At 36.7% G+C, this 25,170-nt stretch overlaps 1 protein-coding gene and 1 long non-coding RNA gene across 3 annotated transcripts; both read right to left on the bottom strand.

The window, feature by feature from the left end:
• Positions 1-67: 67 nt before the first annotated feature.
• On the bottom strand, positions 68-20,096 carry LOC115424828 (NACHT, LRR and PYD domains-containing protein 14-like). Of its 2 annotated transcripts, XM_030142237.1 has the most exons (9): positions 20,013-20,096; positions 10,793-12,424; positions 8,488-8,832; positions 6,552-6,719; positions 6,279-6,449; positions 5,289-5,507; positions 3,448-3,621; positions 3,179-3,349; positions 68-564 (listed from the first exon to the last, which is right to left on the bottom strand). In XM_030142237.1, exons 2-9 carry the CDS (start codon positions 12,406-12,408, stop codon positions 549-551), a joined length of 2,880 nt encoding a protein of 959 aa, XP_029998097.1. In that variant the 5' UTR covers positions 12,409-12,424; positions 20,013-20,096; the 3' UTR covers positions 68-548. The 2 variants fall into 2 exon arrangements, with proteins under 2 accessions (XP_029998097.1, XP_029998100.1); XM_030142240.1 differs by lacking the exon at positions 20,013-20,096 and having other exon boundaries at positions 10,793-12,539.
• A 1,696-nt stretch (positions 20,097-21,792) lies between these two features.
• On the bottom strand, positions 21,793-24,294 carry LOC115425227 (uncharacterized). The gene is made up of 2 exons (XR_003936209.1): positions 24,085-24,294; positions 21,793-23,409 (listed from the first exon to the last, which is right to left on the bottom strand). It is a non-coding gene; the product is annotated as an uncharacterized LOC115425227 (long non-coding RNA).
• Positions 24,295-25,170: the final 876 nt, after the last annotated feature.

Genomic DNA, 25,170 nt, shown 5'->3' with positions numbered 1-25,170 from the left:
AAATCCAAGAATAAAAAAATACTGTGAATGTGCTTAATCTAAAATACAACACACACGTTTATGGAGCAGTAAGTTTAATTCAAAAACATCATTTAGTAGCACAACACAGTATTTACTGTGAAAGTAAACTTTTAGTTTGTGTACACTGATAAATACTTAAGACTTGGAATACAGAACTGTAACTTGTGCATTATTTTCGTAATAAGGGATATTGCATGAGGAAAAAAGCTAACAAGGGGTAAAAATATACTGGGAAACAGGTAACTCTTTAACCATTACATATTGCTGCTCCATGTATGACAATGAACATGAACATACATACTTGAATTAACTAAATGACAAACAAGCATGTCGAACACAGAGTTCAGCAATAGGGTGCAACCATAGTAAAAAAAAAAGAATTAATAAGAATTAGGAATAAAATGACAAATTTATTGCAGATTTCCCACTACAAAAATGGTGACAGATCATGCCACACCTTGAAGTCCCATTATGGTTAAATGTATATATTTCTTGTCTGTCTTGGAATATCTTCTCCCTCTCTGTGCTCAGTCTGTTGACACACTGAAAGGTAAGAGTATTATTAGTATTAGGATTATTACATGGCAGCTGATCACATGAATGAATTTTAATTCACTGAAGTATCTGTGATTAATGACGTGATTTTCAGTTATGGTACACTATAATATAAGCTAAACAGTATTTTATGAAACACATATTGAACCTCTAATGCAGAAAAGCCATTTAGTGATACTGAACACTGCAGTGCAGAAACAGAAACTGGATTTCTCTTTGCTTTTTAGGTTTTGTAAACCAAACTGCACAGGACAGATTTGATGCAGCTAACTCATAAATACAAAAAAATAGTTACTGAAAATGACATGGAACTAGTAATGAACAGGTGATCAAACTCCAGGGTTTTACTGATGACTCAATGTTGTAGAACATGATGGTGTTTCCACGTTCACTACGGAACCTCTGAACGTCCAAACGGATCATATTTGATGACCTTGAAAAGATGACAAACTGCATTTTACATACAACAGGTATTTAACTTTTTATATCAGTAAATGATTTGGTCTGCCAGTGGATGTTTGGGTCTTTATGGGTTAATCTCAAAATGGAAGAGTACATATCCAACATAATTTTGACCTTAAATGAAATGTGCATCACATATGTATGTGTAAAGAATGATGATATGAGATATGAGGCATAACCTATTAATTGTTGCCAATCAAATGGTGAATAAGAAACTGTTTTGGGTTCATACATTTGTAGATCTGACTCCCAAAGAGTCAGTGCCTCACCAGCCATGAAGTTCAGTGCACGTCACTGGTGACAGGCTTATATACAGTCGGGGAAAAAATTATTAGACCACCCTTGTTTTCTTCAATTTCTTGTTCATTTTAACACCTGGTAGCGTTAAAGGTACATTTGTTTGGACAAACATAATGATAACAATAAAAATAGCTCATAAGAGTTTAATTTCAGAGCTGATATCTAACCATTTTCCATAGTTTTCTTGATAATAACCAAAATCACTTCAGTTCTTCCATCAATAGCTATGGCATTGTACTGACCAAAAGAGCGCTTTAGGCATTCCATGTTTTCTTTTCTATCTGTTTTAGTCACATGATACACACAGGAGTTAGTACTTGATTGCATAACCATTGTTTTAGATGACTTTTGATCGAATATTTTTTCCCGTGACTGTATAATGCCCTGTGCACATGACAACGAAATTATGTAAATTCGCAAAAGTTTAATATTGTTTCAGCCTTTTGTCCACATGACACTGGCACTGTCGGTGCCTTGAAACGGTATTTTTGGAAAACGGGTCCCAGAGCAGAACAATCTTACAACACCACTCTTGCATTGCCATATGGGTCAGCAAAACCCCACTTTTTGGAAACAATGATGCCATAGTACCACATGACCAGAAGAAGAAAACCCTGGACATAACAACCAGTAACAACAACAACAAAAGATTACAAAGTTGTGTTTGCGCTGCAGGTGCTGCTAATAAACTACTCTGCTAACTACTCATGTGCATGCTCATGGCTCTGTCTATGTTTGTGTACAGCACCACATACAGGTGTGGCACATGTATTACACCATGTTAGCCCAGTTTTCCCAATTCCACCTGGATGCAGATATTTCTTGAAACTATACCTGTATGGACGCGAAACTTTTAGAATCTGCAAAAGAAAAATACCACCAGCATTGTCATCTGGACATTGCCTAAATGATTGTTTCTATTGTTTTTTTCCACTGTCATGTGTGCCAGATCTTCATAGGTCAACACCAAAACTATATAGCTTAAATTCTATTCCTTTACACTACGTGGTATCGGCTCGACTCGACTTTTTTGCGTTTCCATTATGAAAAGAACCTGGAATCTGGTACCTGGTACTAGTTTTTTGGTATCACCTTCACCGAGGTTCCAAGACTGGGGACCAGATACTAAAACGTGATGTGTAAACACTGCAGACCACTGATTAGTCAGACAGTCGTCTCTGTGACCCGCCGTTTTACAAAAAACAGATGTGGAAGTTTACAGTAAATATAGCAGTAGGTTAATCCACATGATGACAGACCATAAAACTACACCATGGTTTGTCGAGGAGGTTCAGACATAAAAATTTAGCATGAGTTTGATGAGACAACACAAAATGACTGAGTTTATCAGCAACTCTGAGCAGACGACACGGAAGTAATGCGCCGCATCGCTATGACGTCCAGGTACTGTAAAGTCAGTAGTATCCTGTGATGGAAACGGTCTCCAGGAATAGGACCTGGTACCCGAGTCGAGTCGAGCTGAGCCACTTCTATGTAGTAGAAACGCAGCATTATTCTACATTTCTTTTACTTTTCTCCCAAGCTTAGAAAATAAAACCTGTCACAAAAGTCTGTAAATTTCCATTCTGAGGTAAAAGTTAAGTTTTTAGTTTAATTTTTAAATTCAGGAGATTTAATAAAACACTTCATTTTCAGTTTCATATCATTCACTCAACAGTCTTTCCTCTGTTATGGCATTAAACTTTTTCATGTTGTGTTTATATATAAACATACTGCTTTACAGTTGTATTTTGTGTTACAATTGGGCAGAGAACGTAGAATTTGGACAAGACTATCCTGTGGGCTATTAAGCATAGGAACCTTAAGGGGGTGTACTCACTCTATTGACTTTAACATGTATTTCTCATTCTGCGTCATTTCCATCAGCACGTTGATTCCCTGGTCGTTCAGATTGTTTCCCATGATGTGCAGTTCTGTCAGGCGACGGTTTGACTTCAGGGCAGTCGTGAAAAAGTCGATGCTCCTTGAGCTGAAGCCACAGCTCCTAAGTCTGGTAAGAAATGGAGACAAATCAGAAAAAAAGATCCAGTGCAGCCCAGTAATTAGCTTATTATTAGAAGAATGCTCCGGGGAGTCTTATAAACTCACAGTAGTTTTTCAAGTTTACACTGGGTGCTTGTGAGTGCCAGGCAGAGAGTCCTGACTCCTTTATCCTGAATCTTGTTACCAGACAGGTCCAGCTCACTGACGGTGCTTTCATACGATGCAAGTGCGGATGCTAACTCTGTACAACAGTCATGAGTCAGACTGCAGTAACTCAGGCTGAAAGGAAACAAACTGCTATTACTACATGTAGGGGTGTAACGATTACCAGTATAACAATAAACCACGGTAAAATTGCAGACTGTTACTATTACTGTTTAAATTCTAATTATCATGATAACTGTGTTTGATTACTGCACTTTTAGGGGAAAAAATCCTATGCAAACCTATGCTTTTATGTCAAATATTTGAGTATAGTTTTAATTTATTACAATTTTGATTTTATATATATATATATATATATATATATATATATATATATATATATATATATATATATATATATAATATTTGGAACCAATATTCACTTTTAAAGTCTCTGAAAAGGTTCAGTAAGCATCTGTGTGTTATTTATGCAATAAAGCATATACATTTTTCAAATTGGATTTTATATTTTTTGTGTATTTTTTGGCCTTTTATATTTTTATAGAAGGAGAAAGTGAAAAAAATAATAGACAGATGATGTAGATGAAGTTGTGCTGAAAAAAAAGATACCAAATATGGGTATAGTAAACATTTCTGTATATAGTATATAAAGGCAAAATCAAAAGTACCTAAAAACGGCCAAAATAGGCTCAGACCACTAAGGGTTAATATTTGAATGTTTCTGCCAACGAAAAGTACATTGTGCCAATTATTATTACCTCTGCCAGGAGGTATTGTGATCACTTTGCTTTGTGTTTTTTTTTGCATGTTTGTTTGTTTGTTTGTTTTTATAGCAACTTTACGGGAAAACTATTCCAACCATCTTCACCAAATCTTCCCCACAGATAGGCCTCGGCCCTGGGACCAACCCATTAAATTTTGGGCCAAGTAGGCCACAGTTCAGGTTCACAGCAAGGTCACAAAATCTCAGATTTTCCTACCTCTCATCACTGAGCAATTTTCGAAAATTCATAAAAAAATTCAAAATGACTCCGATTAGCCTCCAATTTGATCCACCTGTAGCTTCTAACAATATCTTGTATCTGGCACAAAATTGTCCACATCCACTGTGGAATGTGGACTCTGGAGACATTTCAATTTAACACTGAAAATCCCATTTACGACACATTTTTCATTATAACTTAAGAATACTGATTAGAATTTAATATAATTTGACATACATATGACTGGTACCAAGCTTCAACTTTTTCTGTTGTATGGAACAACCTTGAAGAAATGGTCGATCCACACATGCACACCATTCGGGGTGCTTGGTGGAGGTTTTGCATTCTCTGAACGCTTGTTTCATCTGGGTTTGTCTGTTTGTTTGGCTGTTAGCAAGATAACTCAAAAAGTTATGGACAGATTTTGATCAAGTTTTCAGGAAATGTTGATACTGGCACAAGAAACAAATGATTACATTTTGGTGGCGACCGTGGGGAGGGGGGTACTGATCTGCTTCAGTGGAGGTCTGTACTCTAGTTTTGTGTTTTTCTAGTTTTATTTGGTTTTTTTTGTTTGTTTGTTTTTTTTCTCAAAATACAACTTGGTTAAATTATTTCAGTGTGTGTATAAGTACTTTTTGAACATTTTGAGCACAATTTCAACAATACTGCGACAATAATGATAACTGTGATAATTTTGGTCACAATAACTGTGATATGAAATTTTCAGATCGCTACATCCCCAACTGCATGCTATTTCTGAAGACAAAAGTGTCTTGTATATCCAAAAAGACTCACTTGAGAGTTTTAAGATGGCTGTAAGGATTCTTCAGTCCTGTTGAAAGTTCTTTGACTCCCTTGTCTGTGAGGCAGTTTATGCTGAGGTCAAGGTCTGTCAGCTCTACAGCCTGCCAGCATGTTTTGGGAAGAAATTCTTGACTGTACAGCTGTGAGATGCAAGCAAGGACCTTTGATATGTAGCGGCAACCCTCACTCGTGATTCCACATCTAGACAAACTTGTTAAGAGAAAAGGAACAAAGAAATAAAAATGAGATCCAAGGATATTCAGTTATTTCATTTGCTGAATGTTTAAAGCACAGGTGTCAAACATGCGGCCCGGGGGCCAAATCCGGCCCGCCAATGGGTCCAGTCTGGCCCTTGGGATAAATTTGTGAAATGCAAAAATTACACTGAAGATATTAACAATCCTTTTAGTTCAGATTCCACATTCAGACCAATTCAATCTCAAGTGGGCAGGACCAGTCAAATACTATCAGAATAACATAAAAATAATGACAACTTCAAATGTTTCTTTGTAAATGTAAATATTTTCATGTATTTACATTAAAACAAACCATAATTTTGCAAAAAAATTTGAATAACCTGAACAAATACAAACAACCTGAAATGTCTTAAGAGAAGTAAGTACAATTCTAACAAGATTCTGCCTGTTACTAAATGTTTTGTGTGTTTGTAGATCCACTGTGATCCATAAGTTACAATGTACATGTGTAAATGATAAACTGAGGCAGAACACTGTTAAAATTACACTTATTTTTTCAGTTTGTTCATGTTATTCACATCATTTGAAAGGATAGTCTGTAGATGTAAACCTTTTCATAATGTAAATTTACTTTTTTCGCTCTAAAACACAAAGAAAAGTTTGGAGTCGGCATTATTTATATATTTTTATGTTACATATGTTATAATATGTACTGGTTCAGTGTGGCCCCTGAACTAAAATGAGTTTGACACCCCTGGTTTAAAGGATTATTGCTTAAACTTACTTGAATTTTTCCAGCCTGCTCCATGCCACCATACCTTCACAGATCTTCTCAAATCCTGCATCTGCCAAGTTATTGTTGCTCAAATTAAATTCGACCAGATTGCTGCTTTCTACCTTTAGGGCTTCCCCGATATTTTCACAGCTCAACACCGTAAGGCCACAGTGGTACATCCTGCCCAAAAGAGGTGCACATGTGAACAAGTGATGATACAAACTGTTATCAAATGACCGCTGTGTATTTAATGCCAATGAGCATTATATTTGCGTCACTCACTCCAGTTTTGTCAGCTTTGAGATATCAAACTTCGCAAAAAGGTCATTGGCAGCCTCGTCGCCTATCGTGTTGATGCTCAGATCCAACCATTTGAGGTGAGTGGAGTTTTTCTGCAGAGCTGAGGACAGATAATAGCAGCCTTGTCCCTCAATGTTGCACTGTGACAGTCTACAGTGAAAACAGAGACACAGAACAGAACAGATTAATATGTACCTATTTGGAGCGTTGTGGTTAGAAATGTATCTTCTACAATACAAACTACTCCACAGAACACATCTCACTGGGCAGAAAATGTGTAAAATGGGATTCATTGTATGCCGTCTTCAGGGAAGATCAAATATAACATCCATGTTCACTCCAATAATAAATAATCCTGCATTTCCCCCAGGGTGACCCTTTCTCAGATGATAAGCTTATGTCATTTGAACAGTTTACTAACAGTTACAAATTGATCAAACAAGATTCCTTTCGCTTTTTGCAAACAAGGCATTATATCACTCATAGCACAACCCCTATTGTCCACCCTGAAACATCTGATGTTGAGAAAATGCTGTTTCAACAACATTCAAAAGTGTCTCTGAGCTCATTTTACTGTGTACTTAATTGTTTATGTCACAGGTGTCAAACATGCGGCCCGGGGGCCAAATCTGGCCCGCCAAAGGGTCCAATCCGGCCCATAGGATGAATTAGTAAAATGCAAAAATTACATTGAAGATAGTAACAATCAATGGTGTCAAAATAATTTTAATTCAGGTTCTACATACAGATCTCAATTGGGTCAGATCAGTAAAATAGTATCACAATAACTTATAAATAATGACAACTGCAGATCTTATCTTTGTTTTAGTGAAAAAAATAAAATTACATGAAAATGTTTACATTAACAAACTATTCTTTTACAAAAAATGCGAATAACCTGAACAACTATGAACAACCTGAAATGTCTTAAGAGAAATAAATGCAATTTTACCAATAGTATAGCTGGCACTATATGTTTGGTGTATTTGCAATAATAATCTAAGTGGTAACGCACATGTGTAAACTGATAAACTGATAACCTGAGGCAGAATATTGTTAAAATTGCACTTGTTTTTCTTACGACATTTCAAGTTGTTCATGTTATTCAGATTTTTAATGAAACGCTGTAGATGTAAACATTATCAAAATGTAATTGTACTTTTTTCACTGTTATTATCTGACTGGTCCGGCCCACTTCAGATCATATTAGGGTGAAAGTGGCCCCTGAACTAAAATGAGTTGGACACCCATGGTTTATCTATTACTAACACACAGGGGGTCAGAGGTGTGTGGGAGAAGGAGCTGTCTGTGACCACTGATGAAGAAACATGGGATACCATTTGGTCTTTGGCAAAAAAAAGATTTCAATTTGCACTCAGACAAGAGGAATACAACTTCAATTTTACACAGGTTACATATATCCCTTCACTGCAAACATCTCTTCAACCACTCTTTCCCCTTTGTGTCTTAAGTGTAAAACTGATGTGGGAATCTTAACTCGTTTCTGGTCTTGTTGTAAACTGCAAAAATATTGGGCTAAAATTGTATGTGAAATGGAGACAATTTTTCAAACTAATATAGAAATGGACCCCATATCCTTGATCCTGGGTCTTCCAAGTAAATATGTGAAAACAGCAGCCGGCAAAAGACTGTATAATATTCTAACATTTGCAGCAAGGAAAAATATTTTCTTGCAGTGGGTCAAAAAAAAAAAAAAAAAAAAAAATAGAAATGTATTTTCTTTTCATTTTCTTATTGTCCACTCTTTTTTTTAAACTTTATTATCATTCTTTGAACATTCTGAGGTTGCTTGCTATAATACCAGATGTTAGACTGCAGTTTGAATTATTCTGATGAAGAAAATAGGATTTACCATTTAGCACTAGTATTTAGGTGATCAGGTATTCAGTAAACTTACTTGAGGGTTTCTAATTGGCACTCAGGAGATTCCAAACCACTTGAAAGATGTTTCAATCCATCATCTCCTATTTCATTCGCACTGAGGTCTAGCTCTCTCAGCCTCTGGGATCGTCTCAGTGCGGTAGCCAGGTGTCGGCAGGCAGGTGAGGTCAGTCCACAGCCCTGTAACCTCAGTGTTTTCAGCTTGCAGTTTGGATTGGTCAGCCCCTGCACCAGCTTCTCCACCCCACTGTCACCAATGCAGTTGCATCCCAGGTCGAGCTCCCTCAGGTACGACTCTTTTGTACTTAGAACTGCAGCCAGCGCTGGACAACACTTGTCTGTCAGGTTTGAGAACCTCAGCCTACAATGATATGAACAGTAGCAATATATGCAGGACAAATTATAAGCATAGGATGGTTGAAAATACAAAACATATCCATCACTTTTCACTATAACAGTACTTGCCATTACTAACAGTTTTTTTTTTCCTGAAGCAAAACTTCATTTAATGGTTAGAATCTGAATTTAGTGGGTTTGTAGAGGCTGAGAATATAAATAGCAGATCAGTCAGCAGATATTTTTGTTTTTTGTTTATTTCATTCACAAAAGAAATTCTGCTTCCACATGTCAGCAGACCGAACACTTCATGAACGAAAAGGAGCAGAAACAAGAGCAATCTTGTATTTTCTGCCCCTTTTTCAAAAAATACTTTTAAATCTACAGTAGCAGAGGTAGAGGTTATGAAATCAACCTCTTAATATAATATAAGCCACCACTTATTGCTGCAATTCATCATTTTTACACTATTTAATATGTATTATGTACGTGTATATGTACACTGGTCCTAGGAGACACTTCTCATTCCTCCGTGTTGTTTTTAACATGTTTGAATGATAATAAAGGAATATGAAAAATCGTTTAATCGAATTAAAAAAAAAAAACAATCAATAGATTAATCGATTACAAAAAATAATTGATCGCTGCAGCTCTTATGACATGGCAAGGATTGGAATCTTGCATCTTTTAGCCAGAATCGTTGCCTTAACACTGGATTCCAGAGAAAAGAAAAACCTGACATGGCCACACTGTGGCAGACTAGAACCATTTCCCCTGGTAGACAAAATAAAACAAAAAGATTAAAGACATCGTGTGTGGGGTTCCACAGAGGTCAGTGTTGGGTCTGAAATTGTTTATCATGTACATCAATGATATATGTAAGAGATCACAAATATTCAAATTCATTTTATTTGCTGATGACACAAATGTAATCGGTTCAAGTGACAATTTACGGCAACTTCTGGACACTATCACTTCAGAATTCATCAAAATCAAAAAACTGGTTTGACAAAAACAAGTTGTCACTAAATCTGAGAAAGATTTAATTTAAGATTTTGTTTTTGGGGCTTTTTTTGTTTTGTTTTTTTTAGTTTTTATTAATATCTGGTAGGATAAGTTGTAAATGGGTATTATCATATTAGTGGATATAGGAAAAAGGATGTGTGATATTGTTATACTACTACTACTATTATTATTATTATTATTATTATTATTATTATTAGTAGTAGTAGTAGTAGTAGTAGTAGTAGTAGTAGTAGTAGTAGTAGCAGTAGTAGTAGTAGTAGTAGTAGTAGTATCATTATTATTATTATCATTATCATTATCATTATTATTATCATTATTATATTCATACAAAATAATAATTCCTATGTAGTGATCATAAGGAATAGAAATTGGGGATAGGAGCACATAAGTTTTACTTCTTCCAACTCCTTTTTGAGCATGTATAATTTAATTTCATTTGTTTTATTATTATTATTATTATTATTATTATTATTATTATTATTAATAATAATAATAATAATAATAATAACAATAATTTGTTTGTTTGCTTATCAGTTATTTATGTATCAGTACTTATATTTTGTTGGTTTATTTTTGTTTTGATTTCACTGTCTACATGTTCAAAATAAAGATTTCATTCATTCAATACAGCTATTCTCAATGTCATGTGATTATACACACTAGTGAAAACATAATTATGACATACAACTTATACTCCATTTCTACAGGGTGTCCCATAAGTCTCCATACATAGGAGACATAATACATATGGTTCTAACATGGATTTCTTTATATTTCTTCTTTATAGTTCTTCAGCAGTGGAGGACATGCATTGAAATGTGTTCCCGACAAAATGGCAGTCATATAGAGCATATTATAGAAATAAAAATGGTTTATGTCAAGAAACGTTTATTTTTCCTATGTATGGAGACTTATGGGACACCCTGTACACACCGAAAATAAAGGAAATTCGAACTTACATGGCTTTTATGGATTTCAGAAGAGCTGGGAGTTGTCTGAGGAGCCTTTCATCACATCTTGTGCACACTTCCATCTCAAACTTGTGGCGCATGCCTTCAAAGTTAGCGGTCATTTGACTGATTAATTCCCACCGATCTGATGAGAAGCCAGGGATTGGAGATGAACGTGTCTTCATATAACATGTGACTTCATTCAATAAAGCCTGGCTGTCAAACTCTCTTAGACAGTGAAACAAGCGCACAGCTTTATATGTCAGAATGTTGTCCAAGATCATCATCTTCATGTAGTAAAACAGTGGATTTGAGGCTTCCAGTAACCTACGCTCCTTTATCAGGCCAAAGATGAAGCGAAGGTGGACATCATTTAAACCATTTTCCAGGCCCATCGCTGTGTCCACCAGGTGTTTATAATACTTCGACCGCCTTGCAACAGGATGGAATTGAGTGTTCTCCACTTCACGTAATCCATTCAGGAACTCACAAATGCATATGTGACCAAAGTGGAACACTGAGACGTCACGCAGCCCCTTCTCTTCTCTCAACACAAGTGGATACTCTTGGGAAAAGGCAGACAACTCATCAAGAGTTATGTAATGATCCATAAGATCATCTTCAAACAAAAGTCCATCCATCCACAAATGAGATTCTGCTATCTCTTTCATCTTATGGGCAATATCAAAGTTGAATGTTCTGATGAGATTGGAGAAAATCTGGGTAAGACTCATGGGACTGATTTCAAAGTCATCTTCTGTTTCTTCCAGATGATCCTTCAGAACGGTTGCCATGATGGTACACATGGATGGTATCTGGCACAGGAAGTCCAGACTCCTTGATATTTTCACATGGTCAATAACTCTGTTGGCAAGTTGATCATTGTTGACAATATCCCTGATGTGAAGCTCCTTCTGTTTGTCATCAAACCCTTGTATCTCAGTGTATCTGAGTATATGGGGATGAGGGATTTGTGTTGCTGTTGCATGTCGCGTCGTCAGCCAGATGTGAGCTTTGGGAAGCAAGTTTCCCCTGATTAGATTAGTCACCAGGCTATTCACAGTGGTTCTTTGTGACACATCACTGACTTTTGGACAGGAGAAGTTTAAACAGTAACGATATTCATCCAGTCCATCAAAGATAAACCACACATTTTTTTCATTCAAACTGGAAATGTGGAGTTCCTTCAGCTCTGGGTAAAACATCAGCAGTAGTTCAATTAAATTCATTTTACAATCAGACCCCAGCAAATATAACTCCCAGAATTTGAGAGGGAACAGAAGCTGGATGTCAGGGTAGGCTTTGTCTTCAGCCCAGTCTAGAACACACTGCTGAACTGCAGTGGTTTTCCCTATTCCATACACCCCTAAAGTCATGACTGTTCTCTTGCTGGTGTCATGTTTGCAGTCGCAAGATAAAACCTCCACAAGCGGAATGGTGTCATAGACCATCCAACTCTGACTGTCAGAATGATCAAAATACCTAAATTCCTGGTAACACAGCGTTTTGTCATCGTCTTCAAATGTCCGATAGCAGAACCTTGAAGGAAGTAACGGGTGGCTGCCATTATTCAGATTGTGATACTTCTTCCGCAGTGCAGTTTTGAGAGAAGTTTGGAGATCCATGGAAATGCTGCGGTACCTGAAAATAACATAAAAAGTGTAAAGAATTAAAGCTAAGGCACATAAAATACAATAACGTTCTAACTATTTAGACTGCAGCATTTAAGGGATACGTCTTCAAGTATGAAAGTATTCATGCTGCAGCAGGAAGAGAGTAGGGGAGCTTTTCTGCAAAGGAAATGAAACTTTGAGGGTTTCACTGCTCCACTGGTTACATCATATCTAAATGAACAACCAGTAAAAAGTGCAACAATACATGCAAGTAATTTCACACATTTAACCTCCTAAGACCCAGCTGTGTGTTTTCTGTCCACATTTGTGGACAAGTTTCACAACTTTATACAAAAAAAAAAAAAAAAGAAAACTGTCCACCACAAAGGACATTCCATAAAAATTTTAAAAACTGCATCTGAAAAAACTGTTGCATCATGGTGTTTCCAATATAGGCACTTGTTCAATAAAAAAAAAAAAAAAAAAAAAAAAAACAAAAAAAGCTTGTACTTTGCTGACATTTCCTGGGTCTTAAGAGGTTAAATGTAATTAATGTATCACCCATTTTATGTTGTTTTATGTAGCTCAACTGTATTTCTACCACAGATCATGTATGGGATAGTGGTGGGTGGATCGAACCAAGTATCGATATCAATGTTGGTACTGATATTGATCGATACCAGGGTAATGAGATGGATATTTTAGTTTCAGTTTCTCTGCTGTCTGTGTCTATGTGTAGAAGTGAAACCAGTTTAACAGTTTACGCTCCAGCCAGGCAGGCACACCTGGCTTTGGACCACAGGAAATGGTCCAAAGCTTCACGCCATCAAATCTTTCAATTTTTTTTTTCATTTATTACCTCCGCCAAGGAGGTTATGTTTTTGCCAGGGTTTGTTTGTTTGTCTGTTTGTTTGTCTGTCCTTTAGTGTGCAACATAACTCAAAAAGTTATGGACAGATTTTGATTAAATTTTCAGGGTTTGTTGGAAATGGGATAAGGAAGAAATTATTAAATTTTAGTGGTGATCGGGGGTGGGGGGGCCCACAGGGGGGGCGCAGACCAGAAAATTTCATCAAAATCTGTCCATAACTTTTTGAGTTATGTTGCACACTAACGGACAGACAAACAGACAGACAGACAAACAAACCCTGGCAAAAACATAACATCCTTGGCGTGGGGGGGCCCACGGGGGGGGGGGGCACTGATCAGCCTTGGCGGAGGTCTGCGCTCTCCGAGTGCTTCTAATTCATTTATTTATTTATTTTAAATCACTCACTAATCACTCACTCATTAAATCACTTTTTGTGATTTGATGTTGTAATATCACGTGACTCAGCTGTCCCAGGAAGGCAAACAAACAAGCGTGTACCAGCAAAGTCTGTCCATGAGCCCATGGTTACATTTCTGATCACAGATGTCTGATGTTACTAAACCTAAAAGGCCTCTTACAATTCCCAAATACTTTGTTACAAAATCAGAAACAAAACAAGGATATGAATAGGAGATGCTTTTAAAACATGGAGACGGCTGAAAGCGGAGAAGAATTTGAAAAACGAAGTCGGCTCTCCCGTGGTCTCCCACAGCCCGTGCTGCGGTCTCACCCCGGGTGAAGAGACCAGGCCTTTATTCATATCAGTGTAGGACTCTTTGCTTGCCATTGTAACTTCTTGTAGTAGACGCTCGTGCTGGATCTGGCAACCCCTAGTCTGGGGGGGGGGGGGGGGGGGGATACCATGCTCTACAGCAGGGGTCACCAACACGGTGCCCTCTGGCACCAGGTCGCCTGCATGGACCACGTGAGTCGCCCGCAGGCCTGTTCTACATATAGAACTAGTCCAGGTGTCTCCAACATGTTGCTCGCAATCTACTGGTAGCTGCCAAGGGTCAATAATATGAGAACACAAAGTTGATTTGTCATTTGGTTGAACAGGTCTAAATTTCCACCCAATCAAAATTACAAGTGTCCTGCCGCCCCCCCCCCCGAGATGAAACAGTCAACTAGCTGTCAATCAAACTTTAGTGCTGGTTTGCTGTCTGTCATTGGAGAGGGGCGGGCCCAGGGGGAGCAGGAAGAGCCACATGCCAGGCAGGAAGTGGGTTTAGCCCCGCAACGATGTGGGCCGCGTATAGTCAGGGAGTTATTTTCACCAACAATGAGACACAGACTTCTGTTTGACAAAAGTGAAAGACAAGTGTGTGTGTCTGATCTGTGGGCGGAGCCTGGCAGTCAGTAAAAGATGCAACGTGGAGTGGAATTTCACCAAAGTTCACAGCAACTTTTCTGGAGATTTTCCAGTGGGAATCAGCCTCCGTAAAGTTAAGATAAAAGAGAAAAACGAAATGCCAAAAACAACAGTCCATATTCAGTACAGTACATATATTTAGAGTCTGGTTTCAACCCACTCAATATGTAAAGTGTCATGAGATAACTTTTGTTATGATTTGGTGCTATATAAATAAAATTTGATTTGATATTCACTAAACTGACCAAGGCCAACACTTCAGCTGAGGTATCATTAAAGTGGTTCACATCCTGGACCAGCACAAACAGCCCTTCACTGATGGAGGTAGAATTAAAGAGGCTATGACCGCGGTGGTGGAATCAGTATTCCGATCAGGACCAGAAACAGAAGATTTGGTCCACTATCGCAGATGGGGACTCCTATTTTGGGGGCATTTTGTCATACGTCTTTCGCCCAGGGGCAGGGTTATGTTCTATGTGTTAGGGGATAACTGGATTATGACACCACACGAACACAAGAACCCGCATCCAACACATCAGTGACGCAGGACGTAACCCCGCCTCCGGGCGAAATGTTCCAAAAAAACAGGAGTCCCATTGCTGATGTGTGCGCTATCTGCACATGCACTCAGACAGCTGGAGTCGGACCTGAACATCTGCCTGTGTGTTTGACTCCAGTGTGATGACTCTGTAGAAGTGACAGGGGGATGGTGGATTTATGTGCACAAAGTTGTTCTGTTTTTGACTATGTTTTGACAACATATGTGAATTTAGAACAGGTCAAATCCTTCAGAAATACAGCAGCACATGATAGTGAAGTTTTATTGTGTGAGTGACAACATTCCTTTTCAGAATTTCTAAGTATTAAAAATTGCACATACCGGTGTGTATTATTTGTTTTTAATAATTCTATAAAAATATGCAGGATTGCTCCATTTCATAATTTTTGACATAGTATTAAAATGTTTGGGAATACAGCAGCAAATGCTTGTATTTGTTTTTTTTCTACTTTTGATTTTCTTAATAAAAGTAAAATAATAGCTTCATATTAACACTTTTTAAAGGTGAGGGAGAGTTTCGTGACCAATTTTTCATCAAATCTGTAAAACCTCAGTCATTTCCTAAGTATCACGAATCTGTAAGTCTGTCTGTGGTTACTCACCTGAATCTCTTGCATTATGGTGAACAATTTCGAAGTGCCATCCACCATAAACAAACCATATGTTTACAAAAAGAGTCGGGAGGAAACTCGGGCATCTTTGGAATGTTGTCGCAATGTGCATTGTGGGAAAAGGAGGTTTGTGCAGCCAACTGACAGTGGCAGCAGAAGTGCGAGCATATGATATTATATGGATGAAACACGACGCGGAAATGTCTGAAACGCAGATACGGCTGGAGGAGTATGCATAGAGAGAAGGGAGCTCCCGCCGTTTCCCACAAAATTCCAAAGATGCCCGAGTTACCTATTGGCTCTGTTTGTAAACATATGGTTAGTTTACGGTGGATGGCACTAAGAAATTGTGTACCGTAATGCAAGAGATTCAGGTGAGTAATCACAGAAAGACTTACAGATTTGTGACATTTCGGCTATGACTGAGGTTTAACAGATTTGATGAAAAATTGGTCACAAAAGTCTCCCGCACCTTTAAGTATTGTAAATGTTAAAACAAAGAAATATAAATAAATAAAATAATAAAACCGGCAATGTTACAAACGTATTATACAAAATATGTGTATGTATGAAAATTAGGTATGTAAATAAATGTTGCTAAATTAGAGTAGCTCTCCCGCAACTTCATTATGTAAAAGTAGCTCACAGACGATAAAAGGTCGGTGACCCCTGCTCTGCAGTATTTTGAGTGTGACTGCAGTATCAGTTTTAGCCACAATCCTACATGCGACTCCTTTAACCCTTTCATGCACGAATTATGAGAACCTTAATCAAAATTTTTTCCTGAGTGTTTTTATTTTTCTTTAGGCATGAAAAAAAACCCAAAAAAAACAATGCGATTGAAAATTTTCTTCTGAAAAATAAATTTAAAAAAATAAAATACAATAAAAATAATTTTAAAAATTAAAAAAAAAAAAAAAAAAAAACATAAAAAAATAATAATGAAAAAAAAATTCTTATGAACCTATTTTTCATGAAGTTGCAAAAATGTCCACTTAGCTGGACACCACACATTTAATTTTTGATGCACAGAAACATGTATTTACTGATAAATTGTGTGAAAACTATGGGGAGGGCTTGGGATTCTGGGAGTTCATGCTCAGGAGAGATCTACATACTGTTACCAATTCATGTCAGAAAAGATATGTAGTGTCTTAAAACTTTAATAAAGATATGTGTGGAAAAAAAAAAAACCTCGACAAAAACAACAAAATCCATGAATATAGAAGAAAAAAGCTGTAGAATAGCTGTCCACTGTAGTGACCAGTATGCATGAAAGGGTTAAAGGTCATGAAAATGCATTCAGATTTAGCAACGTGATGATGTATCCATCTTAATTATTAAAAAATATTGTTATCGGCGATGCTGTCCCTGTATTTACTTGGTATTGGAGTGATACTAAATATTGCAGTATAGTATAGTAACCACTCATATGGGGATTAGGGATGACCATTTAAAGTACTTTTTAAAGCTGAATAATCAAGCAAAGAATAACCTCATGTGGTACATTTATGCAGGGAAGTGGTGGACAAGACAAAACAACAGCTGCTAGGGTCAGGTTGAGGTTTATCCATCTATCTAACAGAGAAAACAACAGGAACAACCCATGGTACAAGCAATGGAATGCAGCCTTGAATGAGAACATACAAGCTGTAAGTAACCTTTTTCCAACAGAGCATTTTGCCAAGTTTATCACATGAAGGCCTAACCTGCACCCTGCACATTCTGTTTATTTATTGAGACATTTTATCAAACTGAAGTCTACCTCAGTGCTGGTTGCAGAGACAACATGGAAAATCATCGGTTCTTTACACAGTATACAACTATACTAGAGTTGTTATTCAGTGCATCACACAGCTACTATTAATACTCAGCTGAACTTCACTACTCATGTGTAGGAGCCACTGACCGACTCGATCTCCTGTTGAACCTCACTTGAACCCTTAACACAGGGGTGTCACACTCATTTTAGTTCAGTTCCACATTCAGCTAAATTTGATCTGAAGTGGGCCGACCCAGTAAAATAATAACATAATAATATATAAATAATGTTAACTCCAAACTTTTCTCTATGTTTTAGAGCGAAAAAAGTAAATTTACTTTATGAAGAAGTTTACATCTACAAACTACCCTTTCAAAAGATGTGAATAACATGAAGAAACTGAAAAAAATAAGTGTAATTTAACAATATTATGCCTCAGTTTATCATTTCCACATGTACATTATAACCTACAGATCACAGTGGACCTGCAAATACACAAAACATTTAGTATCAGGCAGAATATTGTTAAAATTGTTCTTACGTCGCTTAAGACATTTCAGGTTATTCACCTATTTTTTTTTTTTTGTAAAATTATACTTTGTTTTAGTGTAAATCAGGCGTGTCAAACTGCTTTTCTTCCGGGGGCCACATTCAGCCCAATTTAATCTGAAATGGGTCGGACCAGTAAAAAAAAAAAAAAAAAAAAGCCAATAAATACCCAATACATAATGACAAGTCCAAATTGGTTTAGTGCAAAAAAAATGACATTCAATTATGCCAATATTTACATTTACAAACTATTCAAACAAAAAGGGTGTGAATAACCTGAAAAAAAAAAAAAATTGTTAAGAAATTTAAGTACAATCTTATCAGTATTATCCCTTGATTTATCATTTATACATATCCATTACAGATCAGATCTACAAAGGCACAAAACATTTAGTAACAAGCAGAATATTATCAAAATTGCACTTAATTCTCTTTAGACATTTCAGGTTGTTCATATTTGTTCAGGTTGTTCACATTTTATTGTTAAAGGATAGTTTATTAATGTAAACATTTTCATAATTTAATGTTTTTTGCACTAAAACGAAGAGGGAAAAAAAATGGTGTTGTCATTATTTATAGGTTATTATGATATTATCTTTTGAGTTTCATGCCCTAACTTGCACTTTGCAAATTCATCCCGCGGGCTGGATTGGAACCTTTGGCGGCCGGTTTTGGTCCCCGGGCCACATGTTTGACACCTGTGGTGTAAATACATGAAAATATTTATATTTACAAAGAGAAACATTTGAAGTTGTCATTATTTATATGTTCTTATGATAGTATTTTACTAGTCCTGCCCATTTGAGATTGAATTGTTCTGAATGTGGAACCTGAACTAAAAGGATTGGTAATATCTTAGTGTAATTTTTGCATTTCACAAATTCATCCAAAGGGCCAGACTGGACCCTTTGGCAGGCCGGATTTGGCCCCCGGGCCGCATGTTTGACACCTGTGCCTTAACATTATGAATGAACTGATGTTTGTAATAATGTTTTTTTCTGTACTTCGTATTCTTTGTTTCTGTGCATATAATACTCTGATAGTGATGTACTTAGCATCGATACCTCAGTTGTACGCTGACTGTCATTTTGCTGGTCTTGGTCCTTCTGTGCAGAAGTTAAATAAATATGCAAAAACACATTTCTCTTTGTCGGTCTCCCTTATTCAGTCAAATTTCCACCACACTAGTAACATGGCTTTCATGATGTGGAATTCATCCACTGTCTTTAACAGCTTTGTACAAAAGGGATGAATGTGGGTGCAGACATCATAAAATCAAGACATCATTATATAACAAAGATAAAAATCTACATCTCTCCCAGATTTGTCACTACATTGACATCTGCAAATATTTTTGTAAAATTTTAACTTTTTTAATCACAAGTAAAATTGGATGCAAAATGGTGAAATAATACAGCACCTTGGAGTTCACATGACATAATTTAATATACTAACTAGTTCTAATTTAAAAAATAAGATGTTTTAATGAGAAATTGACGTTTGTTTATGAAGGATTTATTATTATTAGGTATTTATTACTCATCAGGTGGAAGATTTTACATTCAGACCACATGTATTTTTGTCGCACATTTTTCTCTCAAAATCAGAATAAAATCAGAATTCTCAGACGAACCCCTCAAAAAGGAAAGGCTGAAAGTATCTGGCAACTTTTTTTCAGATTTCAATCCTTTTAGAAATTTATCAAGGCATAAGCACACAAAAATATTGCCGTCACGTTCAGTGAAGCCTGTAGAAATCGAAAGTACAGAAGGAGTTGTGAGTTCATCTGGAAATGTTCCATCTGTCAGCCAAGAGGTTCCTTCAGCTGAACTCAACAGGCATGTCCTCATGCACTTTTCATCCATAAACTGACACTTTTAAATCGAACTTACCACGAAACTGGAGAAGTTCACGTCTTTCTGCACAGACACGTCAGTCTTCTATGATCGTAGGTTGGACCAGCTGGACGGAGGAGAGTCAGAGAAGGGACCGCTTTTCCTGCCTCTGATTGGCTAGAAGGGCTCTTCTCCGATTGGCTCTTTGATCTGGCATTTAATACGTACTGGGGTACTCCAGCGGCTACGGTGGCTCATCAAGCACAAAAAGGCTCATGGTTCTACTAATTTGTGAAATTAGTAGAAGAAGCTTTTTACCACAAATTTCCAAGATTTCATGGTCTAAATTCACATTTCATGGTAATAATTCTTCAAGACTTGTCTAAAATTTTATATATATATATCTATAGATAGATAGATAGATAGATAGATAGATAGATAGATAGATTTATGGCTTGTGACAAAAAACTGCAGGATATATTGCGGAGAACTTTTAACCCAAAGTCCATGAGGGTACAGTCTAAACAAAAATGCATTTAAAAAGTAGTGCCCAGACATGGGAACGAAAATGATTTTCTAGCCACTTTTCATGGTTCACCTTATGGTAGGGTGTTTTAGTTCAGGGGCCGCATTCAGTCCAATTTGATCTCCAGTGGGCCAGACCAGTAAAATAATGGCATAATAGTATATAAATAATGTCAACTCCAAACTTTTCTCTATGTTTTAGAGCAAAAAAAGTTAATTTACATTATGAAAAGGTTTACATCTACAAACTATCCTTTCAAAAGATGTGAATAACATGAACAAACTGAAAAAATAAGTGTAATTTTAACAATATTCTGCCTCCGTTTATCATTTACACATGTACATTAGAACCTACAGATCACAGTGGATCTACAAATACACAAAATATTTAGTATCAGGCAGAATGTTGTTAAAATTGTTTACGTCACTTAAGACATATCAGGTTGTTCATATTTGTTCAGGTTATTCACATTTTTTGTGAATTTATACTTTGTTTTAGTGGAAATACATAAACACATTTACATTTGCAAAGAGAAACATTTGGAGTTGTCATTATTTCTATGTTATTATGATAGTATTTTACTGGTCCTGCCCACTGGAGGTTGAATTAGTCTGTATGTGGAACCTGGACTGTTAATATCTTAGTGTAATTTTTGCATTTCACAAATTCATTACAGGGGCCAGACTGGACCCTTCGGCGGGCCAGATTTGGCCCCCGGGCTGCATGTTTGACACCTGTGCCTTATGGCCTAGTTATATTCACATCATGAGTGAACCAGCCCATAGTGTGTTTGATTCGAATCAGAGTTTGCATGTTTGTATTCACACACACACACACACACTCTTAAACAGACCATACGAAGTAGGTGTGAATACACCCTAACTGGCAATTCTCTGTTTCGAGTCATTTAAACCCTGAACAGTGATGTGCCACTCACTGATTCCTTAGCAGTCTCTTGACTGTCACTAACACAGATTTCAGTCTTTCTACACAGAAGTCAAAAAATAAAGACAAATTTCACTTTGTTTCTTTCTCTTTATTCGATCACATTTCCACCACAGACAGGCCAATTTATATCCAGGTCTTTTAGGAGGAAATGGAAGCTGTGAGCTCCAAACCAAAGACCACTACTTTCCTGCTGAACATCCAAAGATGTCTCATGACTCGGCAGGCTCTTAGAAACACTTTACTGGCCTTTCAATATAAAATCCACAAACCCACTTGACAAGTATCCCTCTGAAGTACTGAACTGTCCTGGAAGTTTTCTAGCACTTGGACACAATTTGAAGCAAAAACACAAAAGTCACTGAATCGGGGTTAAGGCAGGTATATTTTTGCATATGCAAAGATACAGCAGAAAACAGAAACAACAGATCGAACTTCCAGAGTTCTGCTTGCTGCTGCCTCCTTGGTACAGAAATACCAAGGTTTTTAAACACTAGGTCATCACCATGAAAGCTCAACTGTCAGTGGCTGGTTTTTCATTCCACTTGCATTCTCCTTTTCCGGTGAGGTTTTATTTTTCCAGTGAGGATGTATTGATCAAAACAGGTGGCATGTTAAAATGAGATTCTTAACATGCATGCTGGTCATTTATGTTTGAATGAGGAACTGTTAAACAATGTGTGTGAATGAGAAATCACTGCAAGACACATGTACTTATGGGTATGAATAAAATGACCTGAACCTGCATTGTTGCAATTTCCTTGTCAGTACGTTTAGGCCTGTACAGTAGATTATGAACATGATCATCTTCAAATTACCTGCAGTTTTACTGAGGAGTTGTTAAATATTTGTGACTAATGGTACATTTCATATGCTGTTGTGTGCAGATTACATTTCAACATTTAAATACTCCTTCCTGCTGTCAGAACAAGTTCATGTAAATGCACGCCATAAAAATAATGCTGCATTTTCCTGAAAGACAACATTTTGTTTGTGTATAGCTTCTTTTCGTGGAATCCTTCACCTAAACTATGGTTACATTTGATCCATATTTAAATGGATGTAGTTTAAGTTGTGTTTCAGCCACATGCTAAATACAAGAAGTAGAAGATGTTCCCTTTTAATTGTATATTAGCCTTAAAGTTGACTCTAAGACCTGGTGGATGGTAAGAAATATTTTTCTCCAGTCCATAACAAACATCTGGAGCAGTATCCTTCTGAATGTACTCCATAGAAATATCAGACACAACTCAAAGTCCAGTATTGAGTCCAGTACAGCTATATGAAATCTGAATCCAAATCTTTCTCACATTGAGAATGAAAGAAGACATTTGATTACAAAAATATTTCTACATAGAGATGTGAGCTACAATTGACCAGCAACTGTAGAAAAAACAGAAAAGCAAAATAACATTGCATCATAACTTTTAACAATAGTTCAATTTATGTATTAAATTAATCTTTTAATATTTATATCTGGGTTATTTTGCTAAAATTTACATATCAATTGATGATGTCTGAGTTTTCAGTATCATACAGTATGTTCACTCTCTCTGTAGGCACCTGGAGAACAGCAGTAAAGGTGAACATCAGTGACACAGAACACTATACAATGTAACCTCTATTAAAAGGAACTCTTGCAAAATAAATATCTGGCAAATGAGCCTGTGCTCATCACAGGTACAGTATATACGATATCTCCCAGCCATACTCTAGAGATGTTTGATTGGACACCAGCACTTTACACACTTCCTCCTTCCATTCGGCAGCACACAATAAACTGTTTAAAAATGTTGAGGCCCTTTTCTTGCTACACAAATCCTTTCATGAAAATGATAATTGTAATTATTTGAAGCAGTATCCTGATAAGTCTGCTGATCATTTGTTGTCAACATCCCCAGCGAAGGGCCTGTTCAGATCTTGCATTAACATCTTTGCTATCTTAAGAGCCATTTTAGAACAGAAATAGAAAAACAAAACTGTCTAGAGCAGGGGTGTCATTTTAGTTCAGGGGCCACATTCAGCTAAATTTGATCTGAAGTGGGCCGAACCAGTAAAATGATAACATAATAATACATAAATAATGTCAACTCCAAACTTTTCTCTATGTTTTAGAGCGAAAAAAGTAAATTTCCCAATGAAAAGGTTTACATCCACAAACTATCCTTTCAAAAGATGTGAATAACATGAACAAACTGAAAAAATAAGTGTAATTTTAACAATATTATGCTTCAGTTTATCATTTACACATGTACATTGTAACTTACAGATCACAGTGGATCTACAAATACACAAAACATTGAGTAACAGGCAGAAAATTGTTAAAATTGTTTTTACTTCTCTTAAGACATTTCAGGTTGTTCATATTTGTTCAGGATATCCACATTTTTTTGCAAAATTATATTTTGTTTTAGTGTAAATACATCAAAATATTTACATTTACAAAAAGAAAAAATTAGAGTTGTCATTATTTATGTTACTGTGATAATATTTTACTGAATCCTGCCCACTTCAGATTGAATTGTTCTGAATGTGGAACCTGAACTAAAAGGATTTTTAATATCTTAGTGTAATTTTTGCATTTCACAAATTCATCCCAAGGGCCGGACTGGACCCTTTGGAGGGCCAGACTTGGCCCCCAGGCCGCATGTTTGACACCTGTGGTCTAGAGCCAAAAGATACCCTTATACGTTTGATCTTAAAATAGTGACTGTTTAAGAAGCTCTTTAAGATTAGTTATATGGAATATGTCTAGGATGACTTGACTTCTTCCCTGGAGTCTCTGTGCTTTATCACTCCACAGGTTTTCCCTGGATCATCACAGGTTTTCCCAGGATCCTCTCTGAACCTGCTGCTGTGGTCCTGCCTCTCTCCCCCTTCATTGTTATCACTCACTTATCCATATAGTTATGATAGTGTTTATTATATAGTTCCACAGATGTTCTAGTTTAGTTATCTGTGCGTCAACTGCATCCATGTGTCTCCCCCCTACTTCCCTCTTTCTCCCCCTCTCCCCCAGTCTCTCTCTATCTCTATCGCTCTCTCTTTTTTCTCTTCCTTTACTCTCTCTCTCTAACTCCAACTGGTCAAGGCAGACGGCCATCCTTCAGTAGTCTGGGTCTGCTCCAGGTTTCTGCTGTTAAAGGGAAGTTTTTCCTCACCACTGTCACCAGTCACAAGTGTTTGCTCCTGGAGGATTCTGTTGGGTTTCTGTAAATTGGCTTAGAGTCTGGTTTTGACCAACTCTATATGTAAAGTGTCATGAGATAACTTTTGTTATGATTTGGCGCTATATAAATAAATAAATTTGAAATTTTTAAAATTTAGAATAATTCAAAGTTACAGTCCATTTACAGAATTACACTAAAGAAAATGGTGACATTTGTCATTATTCTGTTGTGCAGCAAAAACTGACTGGTATGTGAAAGCTTTCTTTGCAATGAAGTATACAGATGAATACCTTCAGTGTCATAATATCAAGATATATATAGTCTACTTTTACTACTATTTCTATTTTAAATTTGCAGTGCAGTTGAAGTGCACTACATTTTTACAACAGCATAACATCAGAATGACTTTAAGGTTGTTACAATAATAGCAAAAATGTGGAAAAAAGTAAGATTTTTGTATATTTTTTGACAAAGCCACATGGAGCCACTTGAAAAGGGCCCAAGATCCAAATGTTACTTGGGAGCCACAGGTTGCCCACCCCTGGCATAGACAAATCTGGCCATATGCAGACAA

Source organism: Sphaeramia orbicularis, chromosome 1, assembly GCF_902148855.1.
Source record: "Sphaeramia orbicularis chromosome 1, fSphaOr1.1, whole genome shotgun sequence".
In the NCBI taxonomy this organism is placed as follows: domain Eukaryota; kingdom Metazoa; phylum Chordata; class Actinopteri; order Kurtiformes; family Apogonidae; genus Sphaeramia; species Sphaeramia orbicularis.
The sequence above is the reverse complement of the archived record's forward strand: the minus strand, read 5'-3'. Positions and strand labels throughout refer to the sequence as shown.

Bases quoted from the DNA above. Each gene is read 5' to 3' on its own strand.
- LOC115424828 (XM_030142237.1), bottom strand. From the start codon at position 12,408: ATGGATCTCCAAACTTCTCTCAAAACTGCACTGCGGAAGAAGTATCAC. The intron at 6,450-6,551 runs GTGAGTGACGCA...TCTTTTGGGCAG, and splicing joins TCAAAGCTGACAAAACTGGA to GATGTACCACTGTGGCCTTA. The intron at 3,622-5,288 runs GTGAGTCTTTTT...GTTTCCTTTCAG, and splicing joins AGCCATCTTAAAACTCTCAA to CCTGAGTTACTGCAGTCTGA.